Source organism: Peromyscus maniculatus, chromosome 23 (genome assembly GCF_049852395.1).
Source record: "Peromyscus maniculatus bairdii isolate BWxNUB_F1_BW_parent chromosome 23, HU_Pman_BW_mat_3.1, whole genome shotgun sequence".
NCBI classification, from domain to species: domain Eukaryota; kingdom Metazoa; phylum Chordata; class Mammalia; order Rodentia; family Cricetidae; genus Peromyscus; species Peromyscus maniculatus.
Genome location: NC_134874.1, coordinates 37864123 through 37890941, shown reverse-complemented (window position 1 = coordinate 37890941; position 26819 = coordinate 37864123). Strand labels below are relative to the sequence as shown.

Below are 26819 nucleotides of genomic sequence, written 5' to 3'. Positions count from 1 at the left end.
GTAGGTGGGATCATCTTTTCCCATTAAATTCTGTAAGTCTTTTTTTTCTTGGTTTTTCGAGACAGGGTTTCTTTGTGTAGCTCTGTGCCTTTCCTGGAACTCACTCTGTAGACCAGTCTGGCCTTAAACTCATAGAGATCCGCCTGCCTCTGCCTCCTGAGTGCTGGGATTAAAGGCGTGCGCCACCACCGCCCAGCTAAATTCTGTAACTCTTGTTACTCTTTACCCCAGTGCCAATCCCAAATCAAATTATGTATGTCTATATTTTCACAATCCCTTTACTGTGTTGTAGGTGAAGACCAGGTCTGCTGCAAAAGATGGCCATGGTTTCAGAAAAGCCCGTTTCCTGCATAGGTATCCAATACCCCATGCCAACTCACTTAGCCAATCAAGCATTTTAAAGCTTATCTCTAAAGCTTCTTCTTACATCCTTGTCTCACCAATCAGCCTTCAGCTGAGATGGGAAGACATTGGTTCCTGCTGCCACCTCTCCTCTGTCCTGTCCGTCTGGTAGTTCCTGCTGATGGGTCACTAGGACGCCTTCACCCAGCCTCACAACCACTCCTGAGACGTGAGGTTGACAGGTCTTTTAAAACTTTTATTTTTTATTTTTTTATCATCATCATTATTTTTTTTTCTTTTTCTTTTTTTTTAGTTTTTCGAAACAGGGTTTCTCTGTGTAGCTTTGTGCCTTTCCTGGAACTAACTCTGGGCTGGCCCAGGCTGGCCTCGAACTCACAGAGATCCACCTGCCTCTGCCTCCATGTGCCACCACTGCCTGGCAAAATTTTTAATTTTTAATCTCTCTCTCTCTCTCTCTCTCTCTCTCTCTCTCTCTCTCTCTCTCTCTCTCTCTCTCTCTCTCTCTCACACACACACACACACACACACACAGTTTGTGTGGGGGAATGTGAATACTTGTGGAAACCAGAGGTCTCAGCTCCTCCGGAGCTGGAGTTACAGGTGGCTGTGAGCTGACTTCTGTGGGTGCTAGAAACTAAACTTGGGTCCTCTACAGGAGCAGCAAGTGTACTCAATTGCTGAGCCATCTCTCCAACCCAACTTACTTTCTGTTGTTGCTGTCAGTAAAGTACCTCTAAGTGTTAATAGTAACAGTATATTCACCCGCACTACTGCCTAGTCCACGAGCATTTTTACCACACCAAAAGAATCCCACTACTCATTAGGTAACCAATCCTCATTTGTTCCCCAGGAAACCCCAAATTCTGCTTTGTGTTTATGAATGTTTTTGGATATGTCATATGAATGGAACCATGCAATATATGGATGGTCCTTTTATTTGGCTTCTTTGACTTAGCATGTTTTAGAGGCTCAACCATGTGGCAGCATGCCATCAATATCCCATTTTTCATGGCTAAATAATACTTCATTATAGGGACAGATCACAAATTGGCTTTCTAATCATCAGCTGTTATTAATTTTAATGTTTAAAATTATGTGGTGTTATTCATTACATTTCTCATAAGTATCTGAGAAGTAGAATTGGAATTTAAGGAACTGAGGCTGTTTTCAAACACAGCTGTTCCATTTTACATTCCTACCAACAATATATGAAACCTTCAGTTTTCTTTATTTTAATTAATTTTTTGAGAGAAGGTCTCCCTGGCTGATCTGGAACTCACTGTGTAGACAAGGCCTGCCCCAAACTCAGAGATTAGCCTGCTTCTGCCTCCCAAGTGCTGTGATTAAAGACATGTACCACCACACCTGGCTTGCTACATCTTACTAATATTGTTATCAACTACCTTTCAAAACAATTTTATTATATATTTTATGTATGTATATATGTACCCAAACTAGGGTGCACATGTGGAGGTCAGAGGACAACTTGTGAGAATCAGCTCTCTCCTTCCACTATGTGGATCCCTGTGATCCACTTTCTGATCCACTAAGAATGTGAAGAGCCTCTGCCACACTCTGCCGTTGCTATAACTTTGCCATATCTTCCATGACCATGATGGACCAAAGCTTGTGAGCCTAAAGAGCCCTTCCTCAAGGTTGTCTGGTTGGCAATAAGTACTTTTATTCACTGAACCATCTTGCTGGCTCTTGGCTGTTGTTTTAATTGTAGATGCTCGGCTGGGTGTGAAGTGGTTGTCTTGTGGTTTGGTTTGCACTTCCCAGTACTTTCCCGTGTTTCTGTCTTTCCTAACAGAGAGTATTGCCCCTGTAAACAAGAAATCTGCCTAGCCTCCCCACCAGAGCTGCCACCCCAACCACGGCACTATTGCATGCTGGGAATGTCTGCAGGAACAGGCCAGGCCTCGCTCTCTTGATGGCCTCTTGCTGTTCCTGTGTCCTGATCACAGCCTTGGTGTGCTCTCAAGTGCCTCACTGTGTGCTATAACGCAGTGCTTCCCTTTCTGACACAGTGCTGCTAAAAGTTTAAGAAACCTGCATTCATTCATTACAGGGTGTAAGAAGCTCTAGTCGCCAAGGATGGTGTCAGCATCTGAGGCACTGATCCCTCAACATGAGGGGCCATTGCTTTGGCCCCCTGAGCCAGTCTGACAACATGAGCATAAGGGTACCCACCGCCTCAGCTTTTTTTAATTTAAAAGTTATATTTGTATTTGTGCGTGCGTGCGTGCGTGCGTGCGTGCGTGCGTGTGTGTGTGTGTGTGTGTGTGTGTGTGGGTGTGGGTGTGTGTGTGTTTATATACACACATGTGCATATGCCTTAGGAGTGCAAAAGAGGGGGTCAGATCCCCTGGAACTGGAGCTGTAGGTCCTCTTAACCATGGAGCCATCTCTACAGTCCTTTCTTCCTTATCTTGAATTGCTTGGACACTTGATTTTTCTTCTAGGAAAAAAAGACCAATTTAATGGATTGGGAAAATTGGGTTGAAAATTTTCCAAATTCAAAGACTCAGAGGATGGGCAAAGTGATAAAGTGTAATGAAAAACATGTTGTTTCAGATTCAAATGTGTGTCCAAGGAATCAGGCAGCATTAAATGTTAGCCTAATAAGGATCTCATGACCTCACCTCTATGGGGTCTGTCACGGTTCAAACATGAAATATCTCCCACAGGTATATGCATTGGAACACGTCCCCAACTGGTGGTGCTGTTTTGGGAGGGTGTGGGTCTTTTAGATAAGGGGCCTATCAGGTAGAGTGGATGTTGGTGTTGGTCTGGAAGGGTATAGTTTTGGCACAAGCTCCCTTTCTGATCCACTAAGAATGTGAAGAGCCTCTGCCACACTCTGCCGTTGCTATAACTCTGCCATAGCTTCCATGACCATGATGGACCAAAGCTTGTGAGCCTAAAGAGCCCTTCCTCCTTTAGGTTGCTTGTGTCAGGGGCTTTATCATACTGGATAAAACCACCTGCTGCCAAGCCCAACAACCCAAGTTCAATCACCGAGACCTACATGGGAAGTGGGAGTCAACTCTTCCAAGTTGTCCTCTGGCCTCCACTCAAATGCCACAGCACATGTGCTCCCCCGCTTAAATAAATTAGACAGGTAATAATTTCCCCCCAAAAGCTAGAATAGCAGGTTGAAGAGATGGCTCAGTCATGTAAGCATAAGGACCTGCGTTCAGCACCCAAGCATCTATATAAAAAGCTGGGTGTGGTAGAGGTAGTTTGTACTTATAATCCCAGCACTGAGGAGGGGGAGACAGTTGGAACCCTAGGGCTCCATGACTAGCCAGTCTAGCCTCAACTGGTCATCCAGGTTCCAGTAAAGGACCTGTCTCAGAAAAGAAAAAAAAATTGTTCCAGGGGAATAATACCTGCACCTGAATACATGAAGTTGAATTCCAGCTTCCAATGGATGCGCATGTGCATGTGAGACACACACACTGGAATATGTAGTCATGCTGTAAACTGTTCCAAAGTTTCTGGCCCTATGGTGGCTGTGGTTTAATACTTTCTTTTATTCTGCTGAGTAATGATGACAGGATAATCTGACTGACATATAATAAAGCACATCAGAAAACTATCTTTTTGATGTATAAAAAATTAAACTGGTGCTTGGTGGTGGTGGCAGTGCATGCCCTTAATCCCAGCAGTTTTGGAGGTAGAAGCAGGTGGATCTCTGTGAGTTCGAGGCCAGCCAAGACTACAGAACAAGTTCCAGGACAGGCAGGGATACACAGAGAAACCCTGTCTCAGAAAAACAAACAAACAACCCCCCCAAACAAACAAACAAACAAACAAACCAAAACAAAAAAAATTAAACTGGAATATAGCACAAATCTTAAAAGTTCTTATTAATAAAAACAAACCTGGAGCCAGGTACTAGGGTCAATGCTGGAAGATCAGAGAAGCAGAACAAGCCACAGCCACCTCACCTTGCCAATTCCTCAGCTGATCCTGTTTCCTCAGACTGGAAGCCTCTGAGTCCTCATCCAAACGGATCTCAGCTGAACTGCTGCTCAAAAGCCTAAAGCTTAACCAGGCCTAGTTCCTGGTCTTCACGCCTTATATACCTTTCTGCCTCCTGCCATTACTTCCTGGGATTAAAGGTGTAAGTCACCATGCCTGGCTGTTTCCAGTGTGGCCGTGAACTCACAGAGATCCGGATGGATTTCTGCCTCCTAAGTGATAGGATTAAAGGCGTGTGTGCCACCATTTTCTAGTCTCTATGTCTATCTAGTGGCTGTTCTGTCCTCTGACCCCAGATAAGTTTATTAGGATGCACAATATATTGAGGGACATAATATATCACCACACTGGAACAATAAGCCACATAGCTGGTATCTTGTCAACTACCTACCAGCTAGCTAGTGACTAGCTAGTGACTAGAGGCAAGTGACTCTTTCCTGTTTCCATACCTGTGAAAGGGATAAGATGCTAATGACATACATCTCATAGGGTTGTTAGGACTACAGAGTCAGTGTATATACAGCACTAGGACAGCGTATGGCATGTTGTGGGTACCATCAGTTAAACATATGAATCAGTATGCTTCTTTTCATGTGAATGTGTGTGCAAAGGCCAGGGGTTGATGTTGAGTGTCTTTCTCTATCACTCTCCACATTATCACTCTCCACATTATTATTATTATTATTATTATTATTATTATTATTATTATTATTGAGACAGGGTCTCACTATGTAGCCCTGGCTGGCTGGAACTCACTATGTAGATCAGAATGGCCTTGAACTCATAGAGATCCATTTATTTCTGTCTCCTGAGTGCCAGGAGTAAAGGTGTGTGCTACTATGCCTGGATATATTATTTGAGACAGATCATTCACTGAACCAGGAGCTTAATGACTAGTAAGCTATGGGAATCCAAGGGGATCCCTAGTAAGACTTTACTGAGCTTGCTTTACCCAGCAGGGCTGCATAATGGGATGATTTGGCATGGGTGTGGTTGCCAGGTGTTTTGAAGGGTCTACACTTTGATCTTGAAAGGAGGAGGTCTTTTGCCTCTCCCCTTGGCAGTGTATAAAAAGTCCATTAGAATAAATCTTGAGGCAGCTGGGTATTGACCCAGGGCCCTCCCAAAGCTATCCCGTGTCTCTTTTTTCTCTGTCTATATTTCTTTTCTTTCTTTTTTTTTTTTAAAAAAAAGATTTATTTATTTATGTACACAGCATGTATGACTGCAGGCCAGAAGAGGGCACCAGATCTCATTATAGGTGGTTGTGAGCCACCATGTGGTTGCAGGGAATTGAACTCAGGACCTCTGGAAGAGCAGTCAGTGATCTTAACCTCTGAGCCATCCCTCCAGCCCCTCTCCGTCTATATTTCTATCTAATACTTCCTCATTCCTCTCTCCTCTCCACAAGAACCCTTTGACAGGTGGGAGCTAGTCTCCCATGGACTTTCACAGTAAGCCCCCAAGATTCTTCTGTCTTTGCCTGCTCTCCACATTTCCCCAATGCTAGCACTGGGGCTTTTATGAAGATGCTGGGATTCTGAACTCAGGTCTTCATGGTTACACAGCAAACATTCTACCTACTGAGCCATCTTCCTAACCTTGTATATTTCTTTTATTTCTTCATACTTTTTTTCCTGCATTTTATTTGTTGCTTTTTGTGTTTGTTGTCTTTCAAGACAGGGTTTCTTTGTGTAGCCCTAGCTGACATGGAACTCTGTAGACCAGGTTAGCTTCAAACTCACAGAGATCTGCCTGTCTCTGCTTCCCGAGTGCTGGAATTAAAGGCATGCGCCACCATACCTAGTTCTGGTCTTTTAAGACTAAAGACTATCAATTTGAAAATCAGTAAGAGAAAACACAGAGGTACATGCTTGTTATTTCCAGCAGTCAGACAGTTGCAATGGGAAGATTGTGAGTTGGAGGGCACCGGGGCTACATGAGACAGTCTCAAAAGTCAATAAAGGTAAAGAGGAAGGGAGGAAGCCCACGGTTTTTTCGTGTACTGATTAAAGTAAGAATCTGTTTTGTTTCCAATTTAAGAAGCTCAAGCCGGGCGTGGTGGCGCACGCCTTTAATCCCAGCACTCGGGAGGCAGAGGCAGGCGGATCTTTGTGAGTTCGAGGCCAGCCTGGGCTACCAAGTGAGCTCCAGGAAAGGCGCAAAGCTACACAGAGAAACCCTGTCTCGAAAAAAACCAAAAAAAAAAAAAAAAAAAAAAAAAAAAAGAAGCTGGTTTGGAGTCTGGGGAGATGGCTCAGTGGGTAAAGGTGCCTGCCACCAAGCCTCACAACCTGGGTTCAATCCTTGGAAACTACATTGTTTAAGGAGAGAACTGACTCTCTTAGTTGTCCTCTGCTCTCATACCAGCATGCGTGTACGCACACACACAAATAAATAAAATGCAAAAAGAAATTAAATACATAACTCAAAATAATGGAATAGCTTACTAAAGTAGAACAAAATAACACTGTCTAAATTTATGTAATGGTGAGATATTAAAAAAATCAAAACAAGTTTATAAATTTCCAGAAGAAAGTCTGTTTTTTGTTTTTGTTTTTTTTTAATAAATAAATGCAAACAACCTTTACTTTTTTTTCTACTTAAAAGATCACATTCTCTCCTGGCCATCTTCTGTTTTTTCTCTTTCAATGTTTTCAGTATTTTCTAAGTTTTAAAAATAAGTGTGTAGCCGGGCGGTGATGACGCACACCTTTAGTCCCAGCACTCAGGAGGCAGAGGCAGGCGGATCTCTGTGAGTTCGAGGCCAACTTGGTCTACAGAATGAGATCCAGGACAGGCACCAAAACTACACAGAGAAACCCTGTCTCAAAAACAAAACAAAACAAAACAAAACAAAACAAAACAAAACAAAACAAAAGTGCTATGAAATCAATATGGCAGTTTCTCAGAAAATCGGGAATCGATCTACCTTAAGACCCAGCTCTATCACTCCTGAGCATATACACAAAGGACACTCCATCCTATCACAAGGACACTTGCTCAACTACGTTCATAGCAGCTTTATTCATAATCGCCAGAAACTGGAAACAACCTAGATGTCCCTGAACTGAATAATGGATAAAGAAAATGTCATACATGTACACAATGGAGTGTTACTCAGCTATTAAAAACAGTGACATCATGACATCTGCAGGCAAATGGATGGAACTTGAGAGGCTAACAAGGAGGGCTGAAGGGGGGATGCAAGGATCTCGTTAGGAAGGGGAAATAGAACAGATTTCATGGGTGGACTGAGGGTAGGTGGGGTTAGGAACAGGAGTGATCAAGTGTGTGTTGGGGGGGGGGCAATAAATACCTGAGGAAATGACTAGAGTTGGGGGCCATTTCAGGGGTGAGGTGGAAACCTAGTGTAATGGAAACTCAATGGAATCTATGAGAGCAATGCTAGCAAAGTCTCCTAGCAATGGAGGACATGGAGCCTGAACTGCCATCTTCTGTAACCACGCAAGGCCTCAGTGGAGGGACTGGGACACCAACCGAGCTATAAAACCTTTGACCTACAGCTTGTCCTGCCTACAGAGTGTTCTGGGACTAGAGGGGCCTAGCAGAAACAAAGAGACCAGAGAGACTTCGTCCAGCAACTGATGGGAGCAGATACAGAGTTCCACAGTCAAAATCAGGCATAGCTCAGGAAGTCCTGTGGAGGATGGGGAGGAAAGATTGGAGGAACCAGAGGGGCCAGGGACACCAGAGAACATGGCCCACAGAATCAACTGAGTGAGACTCAAGGGGGCTTGCAGCAATCAGAGCTCCTGTAGAGGTCTGATCTAGGTCCTCTGCATATATCTTACAGCCAAGTAGCCTGGTGTTCTTGTAGGATTCCTAACAATGGGAGCAGGGGTGGTTGCTGACTCTTTTGCCTACTTATGGGACCCTTTTCCTCCTACTGGGTTGCCTCATCCAGTCTTGATGTGATGTGCTTGGTTTTATAGCAGCTTTTTATGCTGTGATTAGATGATGTCCCTGAGAGGACTGCTCTTTTCTGAGGTGAGACAGAGAAAGAGTAGATCTGGAGGAGAGGAGAGGGTGTGTGTGTGTGTGTGTGTGTGTGTGTGTGTGTGTGTGTGTGTGTGTATGGGGGAAGATGAGGGGAGAGGGGAGGAAAGAGAAACTGCGGTCAGGAAGTAACGTATGAGAGAAGAATAAAAAAGTGGGGGGGGGGGAAGTGCTGCTTGCTTTAGAGATCAGCCTGACATCCTACTCACACTGCGCTTGCCTCTTACGTATTAAAGGTCAGCATGCTGCCAATTTCAGCTACGGATATGGCATCAAGTTTTATGTGCCTGACTACAGGTCACACCCTGGCACCCCGAAGTCACGAATTTGAGCCTGAGTTATTATTTAACAGTTAAACACAATGGATTAGACCACTTTACCTGCTACACCCTGTCTACAGAACTACAGAGCTCCGAGTCTGTTCCTCCCAGCAAGCCCAAATGGTTAAGGATTGAGTTCCTTAGAGTGTTGTGGTTATTGGCATCCAGTCCTTAATGTCTGTTAAGCCCAGGCATTCAGAAACAGTTTTTCCTATCGACCCTCTGTCACGATCACTCATGTTGAAGCACCTGCATGATATTAAGGTTTGCTCTTTTTTTGAGACGAAGTCTCATGTGGCCCAGGCTGGTATGAAAACTCACTGTGTTGTTAAGAATAACCTTGAATGGGAATGGGGGTGGTGGTGGGCTGGGGGAAGGTGAGGGTGTGTGTGGGAAGGGGGAGAACAAGGGAATCCGTGGCTGATATGTAAAATTAAATTATAAAATAAAATTTAAAAAAAAGAAAAAAAAAGAATAACCTTGAATGTATGATCCTTCTCCTCCCTTTCCATCCCCCAAAAAGTGCTGGGATTTCAGGCATATGCCACAATGTCTGTTTTTATGCTGTTAGGGGACTGAAGCCAGGGATCTGTGTGTGTTGGGCAAGCATTCTACCAATTGAGTTTTGTACCCAGCACCCCTTGTTTTGTCTTGATATGTAACTTAAATCACTGGAAACATTAAGACCTAAAGTTAATTTGTTGTTTTTACTTTATTTTTTGTTCTGAGCAGGGTCTCACTAGATAGCCCAGGCTAGCCTCAAACTTGTGATCCTCCTGCCTCAGCTTCCTGAGTACTTGGGTGGTGGGTACCACTACATCAGTTGACTTCTATTTTCAAAGCCGGTTTAGGGTAAACCAGGTATGGTGGCATACAGCTGTAATGCCAGCATTTGAAAGGCTGAGGCAGGAGGACAAGAGTTTGAGGAAAGGGCTACATAGTGTGACCCTGTATCAAAACAAACAAAAGGAATTACTCAGGAATAATTTCAACAGCACTTGCTGGCTTCTCATACAACTCCATATAAGGACCCACAGCATCTTTCCTGTGCTTTAACAAACTGTCACATCCTTTCAAGTTTGGATATGCTTCGATATGTATGAAAAAGATGGATGATGCAGCTCAGAGGTAGAGCTACATTTGCCTGACATGTGCAAAGCTGAGGGTTTGAGTCCCAATATGGGGGGTGGGGTAGGAAAAGGCAAACTCAAATTCTTCTCTTATATTTTCGAAACACAGAATGCTTTGTGACCAGGCTCACACACCCCCAGAAAGCAGTTCTGCACCAGATGACAACTGGGTGGCCTCAAATTCAATTCTGACACCGTCTACCTGAAGACAGTGACAGATCTCACCAGCTGAGAGCTCAGTCTCACAAGGTTGCTCCTATTGCACAGCTGATAGAAAGCAGATTATCTCTTTCACTTGCACCTGCCAGCTATAAGCTGGGGTTCCCACCCTGTCTTCCAAGGGTTTGGCATGGGGGTCTCCCAGAACGGGTAAACATTACTGGTTCATTAGAAGAACTCTTGGCCAGGTAGTGGTAGCACTATCTTTAATCCAAGCACTCAAGAGGAAGAGGCAGGTGGATCTCTCTCAGTTTGAGGCCAGGTTAGTCTACAGAGTGAGTTCTAGGACAGCCAGGGTTACAGAGAAATTCTGCCTCAAAAAAAAAAAAAAAAACCAAAAAAACAAAAACAAAAAAAAACCCCAAAAAACAAAAAACACAAAATAAACAAACAAAGTAAGGGCTCCTAGAGGGACACTTAGAGCAAGGGGACAGGCTCCCTCTCCCTCCCTGGGCACTACGCTCCATGACCAACCTGTCTAGAGCTCCCCTTGACCCAGTCCGTCTTATAGAAGCTTCTTAAGGTAGCCACGACTGGTTAAATCACTTGCTGGCAAACTGCCCCCATCTTGAGCCTCGGGAGTCCCAGTTGTCAGTCAGCTGCTTAGCATACAAGGACTTATCCCTCCAGAGACTGAGAGTCAAAGGTAAGAAGCTCTATGCTACTAAGCTGGACAAAGATAAAAAATTTACTTCACAGCAGGTATCACAAAAAGCTTCTAACGTTCTATCCTTTGTGGTTATGGTGTTGAAATGTCTTGAGGAGTTCCTTTCATGTGAAGGGATTTTGCTAGCATCATTTTCTCAGAAATATCTTCATCCTTTTCATCACAACCACTTCCTTCAATTATGCTAATAAATCTGGGCTTCTTTTAGTTCCTGAGGTTGCATGTGCAGAGTCTGCTGAAAGAGAGCAGGACAACTGGCTCAGTCAGCTACGGCTTATCAATTCCACTGGCATTTGGTTACAGGCTATTGTTTTTCATTTCTTTTCTATTTTAATCTGTGTGTGTGTGTGTGACCATGGAAAAATGTGTATTCTTACAAACTCACATTACCTACTTTATGGATGAAAAGAATGTTAAGGAAGAACACTAGTAGTTGGCTGAGTTTCCAAATGTTTGTGAAGTGGGGACTAGAGGCATCTTATAGTCTTTGATACTTTAGAAGCCGGGAGGCACAGTATCTCATTTCCTCTTCAAACAACCTGCACAGCATGACCTTCACCTCCTTTAAGCACGCCCAACCCACCCATAAAGGTCAAGTGTTGCTCAAGCTCTGCTGCACCCCGTAGGCAGCAACAAACTGTCAACATACTCTATTGGAGGTCTCTCCAGTAACAAGCAGCCTCCCACCTAGAGGTCTCAGCACAGTAAACAGTAGCCTGGCTTCATTGTCCTGGGCACAGGGTCTTTCCCTGGCTACAGCTGGATGGTGTACACGCTACAATGAAGGCAGCTGGACCTGTCCACCTCCATAGGGATCTTGGGCTTCCCGAGTGTTGCTCTGTCTTGTTTGACTACAAAGTACATCTCCAGGGAGACTGACCCATTGTGGTCACCATGGAGGTGGGTAATCTCTTACCTCTGCAGAGGAGGTAATTGCTAAGTTTGTTCTTAGGCCTAGCAGCCACCCCTAAGGGATCATTGCACCTGCAAATCATTCAGAAAAAATTCACCCAGGAATGAATGGAATGACTAAAGACACCAGGTGATGGGGGAAGAACTCCTCCCCTACATTTTCAGTGAGAATTTAATGAGACCCAAATTTGGGTGAACAGTAAGACACTGTGTGTGCGCGCGCGCGCGCGCGCGCGCGCGCGTGTGTGTGTGTGTGTGTGTGTGTGTGTGTGTGTGTGTGTGTGAGATTTACCTGTTATTTAAATATCACTAATTTCTTGACTCCTGTTATTAGCAGACAGATCTGGAGGAACCATCCTTTTCAGGGGGAACTGGTCATCACTAAATATACTGGCCAGGCCTGCTCTGCCACTAAGATTAAATTTGACAACTTTCTCTCTCTCTTTTTTTTTTTAATTTTAAAATTACATAAAAATTTGAGAGGTTGGGCAGTACTTGCCACAGTGTGTATACATGTAATGGTCAAAACACAATTTGCAGGAATTAGTTCTCTCCTCCTATCATGTGAGTTTGAGGGAGCAAACTCAGGTCTTCAGACTTGATGGTAAGTGCATCTTGCCAGCCCACTCACTGTTCTGAGTTAGGGTATGACTATGTAGCCCAGGCTAACCTTGAACTCAGGATCCTGAATGCTGGGAACACAGGCAGGTGCCACCATGCTTGGCTTCACCTCTTTTCTGAAAAGGCCCCTAATGTTGAGGATTCAGTGGCTCCTGGGCTGGCCCTTTTCTCTCCCATGTGTCTCAGTACCAGTACAGAGAGGTAAAGAACTCAGATTCTAAAGTCAGACTGCCAACTAACTCAGTGATCTGAGCTGGTGGCAAGTACTTAGTGTGGGCTATTACTTCTACAGTGTGACTGGAGATGGGTCTTATATTTCTCACTGGGAAAAGTGTGCTAGACAAAGTGGGGCACACTATCTAGCAGCACACTCTTTAGGAGAGACTGTACAGGCATATGGCAATAGTAGATAGATGTACACAGTAGTAACTTTATGGGCAATATTTTTAACTTTTCTCTGTTTTCTTAATTTTCAGTCACAAGGCTGCAGGAATCACACAGGAAAGCAGCTACTGAGCAGAAGAAAGGAAGCAGACACAGGAAAACTACCCTGGAGTCCATAGTCACAAGTCATTCAAAGGTAAGCAATAAAACTCAGTAGGTGGAAGAAACAAAAAGTCCCTAATGCTCTTCTTCCTTCCTGGTTAGATTCTTGCCTCTAAACAGAAACACATGGGAAGGGCAGCTGTGGCCTTCTGGGAAAAGAAGCACAAGGGGCCCAGGAGAACAGGTGACAGGGTCTGATGTATACAAATGCTGGGCAAATGCACACCAGCCCACATGGGAAGAAAAAAAAATCCATGCAAAATGCAGAAGCATCACAAATGTCTGCAGGGAACATTTGTGTAATGTCTTCCCCTTCACCCCAAACCACTGAAACCAGATCATTAATGCCAGAGACGCCTGCTATCAGGACTGTCTCCTAACAGCTGTGCCCTCTCCTCTGCAGTCCTTGGCCAGCCACACCAAGGAATCTTTCTGGCAGCTGGACATGGATGAGTGTGACCTAACCTGGGTCTGGAAGGAGGAGGGATGTGTGCTGGAGCTTCTGGGCAAGGGTTCCTCCTTTATAGAAGGACACGCCTGAGAAGACATTTTACTTCCTGTACTTGCAGACAATGAGAAGACAAATGTGATAATCAGACTGGTAGCCATCTTGGGGCCATGGGGAAATGGGTATTAAGACAAGAAAAAGAGATGGAATCTGAGTCCTTGGTGATGATTAACTAAACAGGAACTTGCTGCTCCTGGCCTTACATGGAATAATAAACATGCCTATTGCTTAAATCACTGTAAGCTGGACATTTTGTTACGTTTGAGCAAAAGCATACTAAATTATTCACATAGCAACAGATGAACTGATGCTAAGTGGAATTGCCTAAATGAAACCATCACAGCTAAAAATCCACTCCATCTTTACCAACAGAAGTTAATTCAAAAGACACACTGAATGAAAAACTTGAAATGATTCATGGTTTCACTGAAGTTATACTGTAGTCTTTGTGCTGGGATGGAACTCAGGGCTGTTTGTGTGCTAGCCAAGTACTGTACCCCTAAGCCATATTCCAGTCCTTCGTTTAAAGTTTTTCTAAATTTACATTAATTAAGTGTGTGTGTGTGTGTGTGTGTGTGTGTGTGTGTGTGTGTGTGTGTATGTATGTGCTCAGGCGCAGACCACAGGACACGTGGAGGTCAGAGAAAAACCTTAAGGAGTCAATTCTCTCCTTCTACTATATGGGTCCCTGGAATTGAACTCAGGTTGTCAGCCAGCAGCACACACCTTTTCTGCTAAGCTATCTTGCCAGCCAGAGTCCCACTCCCTTTTTTGGAGACAGAGCCTCACTATATATAGCCCAGGTTGACCTTGTGATCCTTCTGCCCTAGCTTCCAAGGTGCTGGGATTACAAGCATGTGTCACCATGCCTGGCTTCTCTTTAGTCTTAGTGCTGGCTAGTTTTATGTCAACCTGACACAGGCTAGAGTTATCTGGAAAGAAGGAACTTCCATTAAGAAAGTGCCCCAACTAGGCTGGCCTGTGGTGCATTTTCTTCATTGATGATTACTGTGGGAGGACTCAGCTCACTGCAGGTGGTGCTGTCATCCCTGGACTGGAGGTCTTTGGTGGTATAAGAAATTAGGCTGAGCAAACTGTGAGGAGCAAGCCAGCAGGCAGCTCTATATCAACTCCCGCCTCCAGGTTCCTGCCTTGTTTGAGTTTCTGTCCTGACTGCTTTTGATGATAAACTGTGATATGGAAGTGTGAGCAAAATATATTCTTTCATCCCCAAGTTGCTTTAGGTCAGGGTGTTTTATCACAGCAACAGAAACCAAACTAAGACAGTCCTAAATAAACTTTATTTTTCATAAGGTAATGAGGACCAGTACCCAAAGGCTATAACCACACAAAATATTGGGAAAACAAAAGAAACACAATCTAGCTTTGGTTATTTATTCTTTCTTTTGGGGGGCAAAGGTGTGTACAGGTACCTGTGAATATGTGTGCATGTCTGTGGAGGTCAGAAGTTGATATTATGTGTCTTTATTTTTGAGACAGGGTCTCTCACTGAATCTGGGGTTCACCTATTAGGGGAGACTGCCTGACCACCAAGGCCCAGAGACACGTGTCTCTGCCTCCCTCCTAGTGATGGGATTGTAGTATGTGCTGCCATGCTCTGCTTTCCCATGAGGGCTAGGGATCTGAACTCAGGTCCTCATGCTTGTGTGCCAAGTAATTTGTTCACATTTCTCTAGTCCTTTTTTCTCTTCTACTCTTTGAAAATGTGAATTTTCTGCTCCTCTTCCATACAATTTAAATGGATATAGTATGGCATTTTAAACAATACCAAAATAAAAACTATCCAAGCCAAAAATAGTTATTATTAGGTTCCCCCAAAGCAAGGTTACCGAGGTGAACTTTTTATCTAGGGAAAAAGCCATAAATGGGTAAAAAACTAGTAAATCAGAGACAGTGGACATAAGCAATAGGACAACTTGAAACAAAGCAAAACTTGGAAGGAGCTTTACTTCCATTTCCTCTTCATAGAAGGAACCTGCACCTTCATAACATACTTTCCCCACTGAAACTGGAGTTTCAAGGTGTTGTTTATAACAACACTGTTACTGTGGAAATAGTTGATTCAGTGTTATGAACTTGCAGCTGAATAAAGTAAGGTGTGGAACAGAAGTCTTATTTAAACAGTGGCAAGACCCATAAAACATTAAAATGGCACACTGAATGGTGGTGAGTCAGAGCACCATATGTTTTAATGTGAGGGTCATACTTTTTTCCCCCTGCTGCCTGGCACAATGGGATGCTTCTTTTTAATATAAGCTTATTTTTGGAACCCTATTATCATCTCAGCTGCTTCTGGAACCCCAAATATCTGAAAGATTGCTATCTGCTATGTAAGGCAGGCTGCATGTCTTTAAACTGATGGTGCTTCAGAGTTGCTACCAGTCATCATGACACTGGGAAGTCACAACACTCACAGAACACGAGCTGGGGGTTCAAAAACCATATGTGATCGATTCTATGAACCACGGCAGTGCTGCCACTAACCATACAACATCACTGCAGATGTACACTGTGCCCTTTGTCTACTGCTTCTCCAACTTGTTAGGCATAAAGCAGCCGGAGCACACAAACCCAGCCTGTCCCCACCCTGCCACCAGCATCAAGGCTTGTTCCAGCCTATGAATGGGGTCAATGAGTTTCTCAGGCAAGTCTGAAAAGCCTCAAGACTACTGGACACTGAGTAGAGGGCATGTCACTCTTTACACACACACACACACACACACACACACACACACACACACACACACACACACACACACACACACTCTCTCTCTCTCTTTATTATGTTTTCCAGAATCCTTAAAGCAAATTCTTAGCATCCATACAATAAAACACAGCCCATAAATTGTAAAGACATGTGACATGTGGGTCTACTGGCAAAGTAGCCCTGCCCTGCAGGAGATGACCGCAACGCAGTGGCATAACTCTGTAAATAGAAGCCCAGCTTCCCTTGGCTGTGGTGGGGGCTGCCCAGGGTGTGGCTACCCTCCTTGCCTGCACAGGGGATCCATTCATACCAGCAAAACCGGAAAAATCACAACCAAAGGCAACTGGGGAAGCATGGGAGCCAAGAGTACAGCATAAAGGAGTCAAGGAGTCATTTTCCACAAGCTGAGTCACCGGAAGCACTTGGCCTGGTCAGAGGCCTGTCTCACCCACCTCGGTTCAAAATGTAGGCCACAGTTCTTCAAGTTGGAACTTCAGGGATCTGAGGTGACACGCCAGAACCCAGGCAGCAAAGGCAGGAGCAGAGATCCTAAGAGGCCTGGGAAGGGGCCTCTACCCATCCCCTAGGCCCCTCTAAGGCTTTGCCTGCCCTCCAAAAACCTCTCCATTTTCATGAGTCAGGGTGAACTCAAACTACAGTGCCCAACCAGTTCCCTTTTGGGTTCTTGTCACCTGACACACTCTTATCAAACTCCTAGGACAGCAGGTTAGGTTTTTGTAAAAATGGATGGTCAGCTCACCTAGTTCTGTTGATACTGGAGACCCAGTGGCAATCTCACCGATCTTGGCCACTCCATCGTAGTAGGCCTTTCCAGCCAAGATCATAGCTAGACAGGAATGCAATACACAAAATCATTACTCAGACAAGGAAAGGATGAAGTAACACAGGTTCAACATCCCAGGGTGCCTCTGGCTACAAGAAGTTCTAGACCAACTGTTTCAGTGGGTAAAGTTCCCAAGGCCCTGCCTGCTCCTGATGTCAGTTCCAGGGCATATGTTCCTGACATCAAACTGACACTGGGAACAGACACATACAGATACATACAGGTCAGTCATGCCATTACTCAAGGAGTCTTGAATTCAGTGGCCTAGGAACCTGTTTCATGAAAGCACATTTTTTTTCCCATTAAAAAAGAGCCAGGTCTGCTGGTATAGGCTTAAATTTCAGCTACTCAGAAGGCTGAGGCAGGAGGAATTCAAAGCCTACCTAGGCTTCAGAGTGAGTTCAAGGCCAGCGTGGGGAACTTGATGGGACTCTATCTCAAAATAAAAATAAATGTGCTGAAGATATGAAGAGCAATTGCCTAGAATCCCTGGTGAGGGTATGGCTCAGTGCAGAGAGCTTGCCTAGCATGCACTATACCCTGGGTTCAATCCTTAATACTGTAAAAAAAAAAAAAAATCTGAGTCACAACTAACCAACACATTTGCTACTGGAGTAAAAAAAAAATCTATGAAATTTGAAATACATTAGCATTCTAAAAATTACAGACTTATCTAAAAAATAACCATATGTTCTCCTTCCTTTTCCTTCCAGCAGAAACAAGCAAAGGTTTTATTGCAGCAGAAGCTAGGTTCTAATCATCCTAAAATATAAATAATAGTTTTAAAATGGAGTTTAAAATACTCTTGCAGAGGACCCAAGTTCAGTTCCCAGCATCCATGATGGGAGGCTCACAACCACTTGTAACTCAAGTGCTGAGGGCACCCTCACTCACATGCATACACATATACACAATTTAAAATAATTAAATTAAACATTTTAAAACTGTTTTCTTCTTCAAACTGGCCCTGAAGGGTATTTGGACAAGGTATGTGCCCTGGTGGAGATGAAGGCTGCCCATCTGTAAAGTTCTCTAATAAAGTCAGTGTGGGTCAGGTGGCGGTGGTGCATGCCTTTAATCCCAGCACTCAGGAGGATCTCTGTGAGTTCGAGGCCAGCCAGAGCAAGATCCAGGACAGGCACCAAAACTACACAGAGAGACTCTGGTTCGGGGCGGTGGGGGCGAGGGGGGGGGAGAGTCCGTGTGGGACAGATAAATCGCAGTCTGGCTTCTTTAGCTTTACAGGCAATTCAGCTGGAGAATGGTGTATGACAGACAGGCATTTCAACAAGATCCAGCCAAAGCCAGTGTGATTCTGGAGGAAAAAAATCTCCACCCTTCCCCTAAACTCAGAGACTGCTTTCATACACAGAAATCAGTTTTTCCTGGCGCTCTGGAGAGCATAGAAACTTGTTACTAAAAGGGCCTCTGGCCCATTCTCTTTACCCACAGAACAGTAAGTGCTTTACCACTGAGATGATACATTCTCAATCCTTTAACTGTATTTTTCATTTTGAGACAGGGTCTCAATTAAGTTTTCTAGGCTACCCTTGACCTTGTAATCCTCCTGGCTTTAGCTTCTCAAGTATCTGGGATTATAAACCTATGCCACCAGGCCAGGCTAAAAAGTAAGTTGTCATCCATCCAACCATCCATCCATCCATCCATCCATCCATCCATCCATCCATCCATCCATCCATCCATCCAACCATCCATCTATCTATTGTATGTGTCTACTCATGAATGCATGTGTGGAAGACAGAAGACAACCTTGGGTGCCTACCTCCTTTAAGACAGGGTCTTTCACTGGCCTGGAGCTAACCAATTAGGCTAGACTGCAGAGCAATGAGTCCCAATCCAGTGGTCTGCTTCTCTCTGCATCATCAGTGTTGGAATTACAAGCCTGTGCCACCATACCTGATATTTTTACATAGATGGTGAAGAATAAACTCAGGTTCTCATACTTGAGACAAGCACGTTACCTGCTAAGCAATCTTTCCAGTCCCTATTTGTTATATTAAGATAGAAAATCATATGTGTGTGTATGTCTGTGTGTGAATGTCATGTATATTTGGATACCTGCAGAGGCTAGAAGAAGACACTGGATCCCCTGGAGCTGGAGCTATAGGCAATTGTGGGATGTCTGATGGTGATGGGAACAGAACTCAGGTCCCCTTCAAGACCAGCAAGTGCTCTTAATTGCTGAGCCATGTCTCCAGCCCCTATTTGTATTTTTAAATCTCACATGCTAATGAAGCACTGTATCATTAAGCTACACTACCACAACACTAAAAGATTGACTTTTATGGGGAACTTTTTTTTTTTGTTTTTTTTTCGGTTTTTTTCTCTGTGTAACTTTGGTGCCTGTCCTGGATATCGCTCTGTAGACCAGGCTGGCCTTGAACTCACAGAGATCTGTCTGCCTCTGCCTCCCTAGTGCTGGGATTAAAGGCGTGTGCCACCACCGCCCTATGGGAAACTATTAAAAAGATCAGATAATTCAGGTGTAGCTGAAGGTATTACAGGCCAAATTCCTGCCCCTGTAATTTTTTTTATATTTCAGCATTTACTATAGTTTTAAAAAGTATAAATAAATGGGGCTGGAGAGATGGCTCAGTGGTTAAGAGCACTGGCTGCTCTCCCAGAGGGCCCCGGTTCAATTCCCAGGACCCACATGGCAGCTCAAAACTGTCTGTATGTAACTCTAGTTCCAGGGTATCTGACACCTTCACACCAATGCACATAAAATAAAGTTAAATAAATTAAATATATATAAATTAAGGATTTTATTGTATCTGCATGTAAGTTTAAGAAATGCAATGTTCTGCTATATTACTATTTTATAAGACTGGAGAAGAACTTACAGTGTAATTATCAATAACAGACAGCATTTATATAGACTTTTCAAGTCATTACTTCGCTAATCTACTGACAATGTTAAGACAAGGGTGGGTAATGTTATCAGCTCCTTTTGCTAAAGGGAGTGGAGTGGAGACATTTCAGGCTGTCCCCAAGGTCAATGTGAGTCAGCCACAGTGCACACAACTCCTGCTGAGGTACTTCACTTCCTCAGTCTAAATCACAGTGCTTTGGCTGGAACTGAAGAAAAAGCAACTCCACCTAAAAACAAGTGTGCTGCCAGTGAAATGTCAGGTCAGTAGATGTGTTGGAATGAGAGGTTTAAGTTGTAAAGTACTGATAAATTGAAGAGCACATTAGTGGAGAGCTGTGTTCAGGATTACACAACAGTTAAAATTTCTGGTTTACACCCACACATTAAATTGAGATTTTTTTTTTCATTAACTGTTGACTTATATTTAAAACCATGTAACCTCAGTCTTTCAAAGTAGTTTTACTTTTATTATTTTTTTTTTACTTTTCACATTTAAAAAATATTTGCTTTGCTTTTATAAAGCTAAATTAACTTAAAAACCACATAACTTATGTGCGTTTGTTTCTTACTATTTAAGGAAACCTATGAATTGTAATTTTTTTTTTTTTTTTGGTTTTTCGAGACAGGGTTTCTCCGTGTAGCTTTGTGCCTTTCCTGGAACTCACTTGGTAGTCCGGGCTGGCCTCGAACTCACAGAGATCTCTGCCTGGCTCTACCTCCCCCAAGTGCTGGGATTAAAGGAGTGCGCCATCACTGCCTGGCCTATAAATTCTATTTTAGTGATTATAGCTCTGGTGGTCCTTGGAACATACTATGTAGACCAAATTGGCTTCGAATTCACAGAGATTGACCTACCTCTGGCACCCAAGTGCCTGGATTAAAGGCATGTGCCATGCCTGGCTGATAATATTTTTCTTAAAATATAGTTTCACTGGGTTACTGTTCTACTAAAGACTCCATGGATCTCCCACAAGCCCACATTCTACAAGCTCATGATAGATTTTTATAGTAATAGTTTCAGTGAACTACACCCCTCCAGATTTCCAGTCTGTGGTTTCCTGAGACACTGGTGATGGAACTTGATTTGGCCAGTGTAGCATCAACAAGCATGGCTTACACAGGAACCTAGTAAATGCTAGGCCTTTAAGGCTAGTGCTGCTATAGTAAGGGCCCAGTGTGGTTTTGATGGAGAAAGGCCATCCGAAAACAGAGTATGTCAAGCCCCCCAGTGGAATGTGCCTTGAGACTCCAAAGAGCTAGCTACCTTGCCTTTACAGGGGAAACAGAAAGTGGCATCTTAAGCCACCCAGTCTGTGGGCAGCTGCAGTATTTTCTTTAATAGGTGCCTGGTGCAACACACTGCAGTGCATGGCTAAGCTGACATTGTCCAGTCCTACTTCTCCCCAGTTTAGGGTGGCTCCCAGGGCTCATATTTTCTGCTTGAAGCAGTGTGTCTGCTGATATCTCCTATCTATTAGTTAGCTCAAGCTCTTGCAAGGTTTCCTGCCTGCTCTGGTCCACACCAATCACGACTGCTCTGCTCACTGCTGACAATGGTCTAGGTTTCTCTCTCAGCCATTCACATGTCACTCCACCTTTATAATCTATTGACTGCACTTCTGGCTGACATCCTCATCTGTACTCCAAGTTCTTACCAAGGGCTTCATAAATGTATCTAAAATTATCAGTGGCTTCTGATATATATCTAGATGGCCTGTAGAAGTTCTGGGAATACTTATCAAGTACAGAATCATCTCTAGGAGGTGATGAAGTGGTAAGAGCCCTTTGGGAGAAGTCTTGTTAACAGGAAGCTAGGCTGCAAGCAGCTCACTTAGTCTATAGCTATGCCTTAGAAAGTAGTTCAGGCTACACAGTAAAAAAAAAAAAGTTCTACAGTGTTCTCCCTATGAAAACTGGAAACAGTGATGACTTTGTGGCCCAGTGATTTAGCAATCGCCAAGGGGCAGCGGGAAGGTCAGCCTCTTACTCTCAGAGGAAGGAAAGTGCCTATAGAAGGCAAAGACACTGTTGGGAAGAGAAGCAAGATCCTAGAACTGTTATATTTCCTGGTACTGAAAGCTGTACATAAAAATACACAGCCATGCAGTCTACTTTTCCAGTGACTGCAACTATCACGTTTCTTGCCATCCACAGCTTAGGGCCTAGGCAGTAAGTACACTGTCTTGCTGGGCCACATTTTTAGGGTGGTTATCAATGTATTCTAATAGCATTCACTTTTAGTAGGAGTGCAGGAGTGGCTGCTTATAAACCTCAGTGAAAACCTTTTCAAGATAGCTAGCAACCTGGGTCCCAAAAGAGAGGCAAATATCAACAGTCGAATTTATTTATTTATTTGTTTGTTTGTTTGTTTGTTTGTTGGGAATTGAAATTAGGGCCTCATTCATGTTAAATAAGTACTTCTCCAGCTTGCACATGATCCTGCAGGTACATCCCAGCTAGCTGGTTGCTTGCCTGAAAATCCTCATCTGTCCCTCTCTCCCTCTCCCCATCTCTCTATTTCTTTTTATAATTTATTTAATTTTATTTTATGTGCATTGATGTAAGGGTGTCAGATTGCCTGGAACTGGAGTTACAGATATTTATGACTTGCCATGTGGATACTAGGGATTAAACCCAGGTCCTTCAGAAGAGCAGCTAGTGCTCTTAACCTCTGAGCCATCTCTCCAGCCCATCTATTTCTTACCTTCCTTCCTTTCTCTCTCTGTCTGTCTCTGAGATAAGCTCTTGCTTAGTTGCCCAGGCTAGCCCAGAACTTGTAATCCTTCTACCTCAGACTCCCAAGGAGCTGGGATTATACACTTGGGCTACTGGGCCTGGCTTCAAACTAGTTTCAGTGAAGCACTTACTTTGAAATGATAATTGAAGCATAACCTTTAATGTAGATGTTATTCCACTGAAGTTAAAAATATTATTTTTCATGTTACTATTTTAAAAAAAGATAATCAGCAAGGTGTTATAGTGGCTCACAGTTGTAATCTTGGCACATGGGAGGGTGGGAAGGGAGATTGCCTAAATTCAAAAGCTGGCTAACCTATGTTACAAAGTGAGATTCTGTCTCAAAACAAAAAAGTAATCTATCTAGAGGCAAGAAATTCTATACAGCTAAATGAATGATGCTCACGTAGCAGGACACTAATGTTCAAATGTTGTTGTGTCGCCCTGACTGATTTTATTATGTAGACCAGGCTGGCCTGGAACTCACAGAGTTCCACCTGCCTTTGCCTCTCAAGTGCTGAGATTGGAGGCATGTGCCACCGTACCACAAATATTCAAATGTTTTAAGTATAAGTTATCAGTTCATAAAGATTTGGTTTACAGAGTAGAAAAGTTCATGGAAATGATATTAAAGCCTAATTTTGTATATCAGAAAGCACAATTTTAAAGTTAAAATGTTACTTATAGTACTTCACAATTACTCAATTAACTCACTTCAAATATATTAGTACCATCCTGCACTGCCACTGCAAAAATCCTGTAGTAAGTTATAAAATTCCATTTAAAGATATTTTAAAAATGCAGTGTTAAGTATTTAAAGATACTTATGTTAACAGATTTTATATGTGCTTTACATTAATTGCTATAGAAACAAATCAAAAGACTTACCATTCACTGCTTTTTCATAATTTTTTCCTAGGTTTATTAAGTTTCGTAGTCCAGGATTGAATTGTTCCATAACATTCTGACAGACAAACAGACAAAACAGACAAATTAATAAACAAAAGAGGGAGGAATATCTAGATTCTATCACTATCAGGCTGAGAATTCCTATATAATACAATGTACAACAATAAAATCTCAAATGTTCTTTTTTTTTTTTTCTTTCCAGACAGGGTCTCAGGAATCCCAAGACTGGCCTGAATTCGCTACAGATCTGAAGATAACCTTGAACTTCTGTCCTTCCTGCTTTCAGCTCCTAAGTGCTAGAATTACAGACGCGTACCACCATGCCTGGTTTACAGTTTGGAGGATCAAACCTAGGGCTTCACATATGCCAACTGAGCCAAATCCTTAGCCTACAAATAATGCAGATGTAAAAATCTCAATGAGCTCGATTTTCTGACCAGATTGAACAGGCAGCAAGGTGGATATAGCCTAGCAATTTTCAGTTGCCCAAGGACTACCTACAATCTGCTATAAAGGAAGCAATCAGCAGACATTCACATCTCTATCATACCCCAGGGGGCTATGAGCCTGGAGACCAAAGAATTCTCTCTGGTACAAGTATATTGCTCATGGCCCTAACTCTAGCATTACGAAATAGTCTGCTTGAGCAGCTACCTCAGTTTAATTTATAATTAAGGGTAAGGGTAATGTTTTGGCTATGGAGTACTTAAAAACTTCAGGGTAATCTTGCTTTCATTTTGCTTAAACCTGTACAGTACAGACAATAAGCCACTCCCAGGGCGCTGACTTTATGACCAAGAATACATTAACATATGGTGACTATAGATATTTGCTCCATCTTGGATCAACAAGTTGCCCTATATTCATCCTTCCAAATGGACCACTCTGGTATCCCCACTGCTTCTCCCATGTAGATGACCAAATGATAAAAGATGGAAAATGAGCCAACACTCAATGAGTCAGATGCTTCACATCTTTCAGAAGGAAAAAAAGGCTCTGCATTAGTAACTAGGAATAGAGAACTTACAGTAATTGAAGAGTGATAAAAATCATAAAAAGCCCACACCTCATGCTTTCTCCATCATGGCTATTACTCCCAAGAATGCTTCCAATCACATGGTTACTCTCCCCTTTATTCCACCATTTTGACTATTCACTAATCTTCAATTTCAACAGTAACTTCTGGTTCCCTCTTACAGTTCAGGAGGACCTACTTCTCTATTACACTCCTCATTCTTCCTGTTTAATCGACAACTGGTCAATCATATTTATTATGACTGTAAATATTGGTTACTACAATTCAAGGAATGTACTAAAGATCACATTTCCTTTCTTAGTAATGCCTTCTTGTTTTTCCTGGAATAATTGGCTTGCCCCTCTTCCCTCTTGCTTCCACGTATCCACCCTAAGTCCTTTCCCATGCAGTGTCAGATCAAGCACACAGGCACTTCATTTCTCAAACACACAGAATAGCCAGCTGATCTCACATCTCATTTTCCCCTCCTAAAACTTCCTCTAAGGACTCTCTGTCCTCTCCCTCAGCTTTATCTGATTTCCCCCAAGTCTGCCAGGCTGTTGTCCTTGCACGTTCCTATCTGGCTGCCTATATCAGAGCTCTCATTCTCAGCCAGCGGGTGGTGGCCCACGCCTTTAATCCCAGCACTTGGGAGGCAGAGCCAGACGGATCTCTGTGAGTTCCAGGCCAGCCTGGGCTACCAAGTGAGTTCCAGGAAAGGCACAAAACTACACAGAGAAACCCTGTCTCGAAAAACCAAAAAAAAAAAAAAAAAAAAAAAAAAAAAAAAAAAAAAAAAAAAAAAAGAAAAGAAAAAGAAAAAAAAAAAGATACTGCTGTTACTGTGTTACTGTCTTTAGCATCCACTTTTGCTGTTGAGAAGTGGCCTTTCTGTTTGTTTGTTTAACTCCTCTACCCCTGACTCTTTTGGAGTGTGTGTTTGTGTGGATGCCAGAGATCAACTAACAGGTGTCTTTCTCTATTGTTCCTCGCCTTTTTTGAGGCAGGGTCTCTTATTGAACCTGGAGTTTGCCAATTCAGCTAAAATAGCTGACCAGCAAGATCCAGGGATACACCTGTCTCTGCCTCCACAGCACTGGGATTACAGGTGTTTGCAGCTGTGCTTGGGTTTTATGCGGCTGCTGGTGATCCAAACTCAGGTACTCATGGTTGCAAGTCAGCACTTTACTGACTGAGCCATATCCCAGCTTCAGACTTCCCCCTCCTAGCTTCCCCCAAAGCTTTGCTTTAGAAGCCAGCTCTTGATCCCTATGCTGTAAAATCGAATACTGATCTGCTTCATTGTGGGCATCTTTTCCATTTATTTTATGAGATGTTTGGTGGCTTCTAGCCATGTGGAAAGTAGGTCTCTCAGATCTGGAGATTTTGCTTGTTTTAACGTTTTGTGTCTTTATTTCTTTTGGAACTCAGATGAAGGTTTGATTTTTTTTTTTTTTAAGGAAGGGTTTCTCTGTGTAGTACAGGCCGTCCTGGAACTCACTTTGTAGACCTGTCTGGCCTTGAACTCACAGAGATCCACCTGCCTCTGCCTTACAAATACTAGGACTAAAGGTGTGCTTCACCACGCCCAGCCAGATGAAGGTTTTATGCATCCTGGATTTATCTAACTTTACCTTTTCTCTATTTCTCTACTGTCTTTATGTTCTACATCTGAAAAACATTTTCAACTTTACATCCTAACTCTTTTATTCTTTTTAAGCTTTTGAGTTTTGTTTTCTTTTGAGAAAAGGTCTTGCTAAGTGGCTCTTGGCTGGCCTCAAACTCATGATCCTTCTCCCTTAGCCGTCTGAGTGCTGGGATTACAGGTGAGTGTCATCATATTTGGTGCACTTTTTTTTTTTTTTTTTTTTTTAGACAGGGGTTCTCTGTGTAGCTCTGGCTGTCCTGGAACTCACTCTGTAGACCAGGCTGGCCTCAACTCACAGAGATCTGCCTGTCTCTGCCTCCGAATGCACCACCACTACCTGGCCATACCGAATGCTTTTAAATATGTCTGTATGTACGATGATGTATAAAATACATATATGTAATTTTTTTCTAAGAGTTCTTTAGTATCTAACTCTTCCTTTTTAAAATCACCATTCTGGTCTTGGCTTATGATGCTTTGTCTTCTCTGAGTAACTGTAGAGTGTTAGTATTCTATTCCAGTTCCCCATGGCATCATCTCCTAATTACATTTTCTTTTTATCCATCTAAAGGCTTTTATCCAACTCCCGGCGTTATTATTTGTTTAGTTTATTTAGTTTTAAAAACTATTTTACTGTTTTATGTGTATGAGTATTTTGACTACATATATGTCTCTGTATCACATGTGTGTCTGGTGCCCACAACCAGAAGTGTGTTGGACCACATGAACTTGAGATACAGATGGTTTAAG

The 26819-nt window shown here is 43.1% G+C and overlaps 1 protein-coding gene across 2 annotated transcripts in view; it reads right to left on the bottom strand.

The window, feature by feature from the left end:
- Positions 1-26819, bottom strand: part of Baiap2l1 (BAR/IMD domain containing adaptor protein 2 like 1) — a 100552-nt gene that overhangs the window by 39860 nt on the left and 33873 nt on the right. For both annotated transcript variants that reach the window (XM_006982661.4, XM_076560117.1), the window contains exons 2-3: positions 23386-23461; positions 16785-16871 (exon numbers count right to left, since the gene is read on the bottom strand). In XM_006982661.4, the coding sequence (XP_006982723.1) occupies positions 16785-16871; positions 23386-23461 (163 nt within the window). The remainder of the gene's footprint in view (positions 1-16784; positions 16872-23385; positions 23462-26819) is intronic.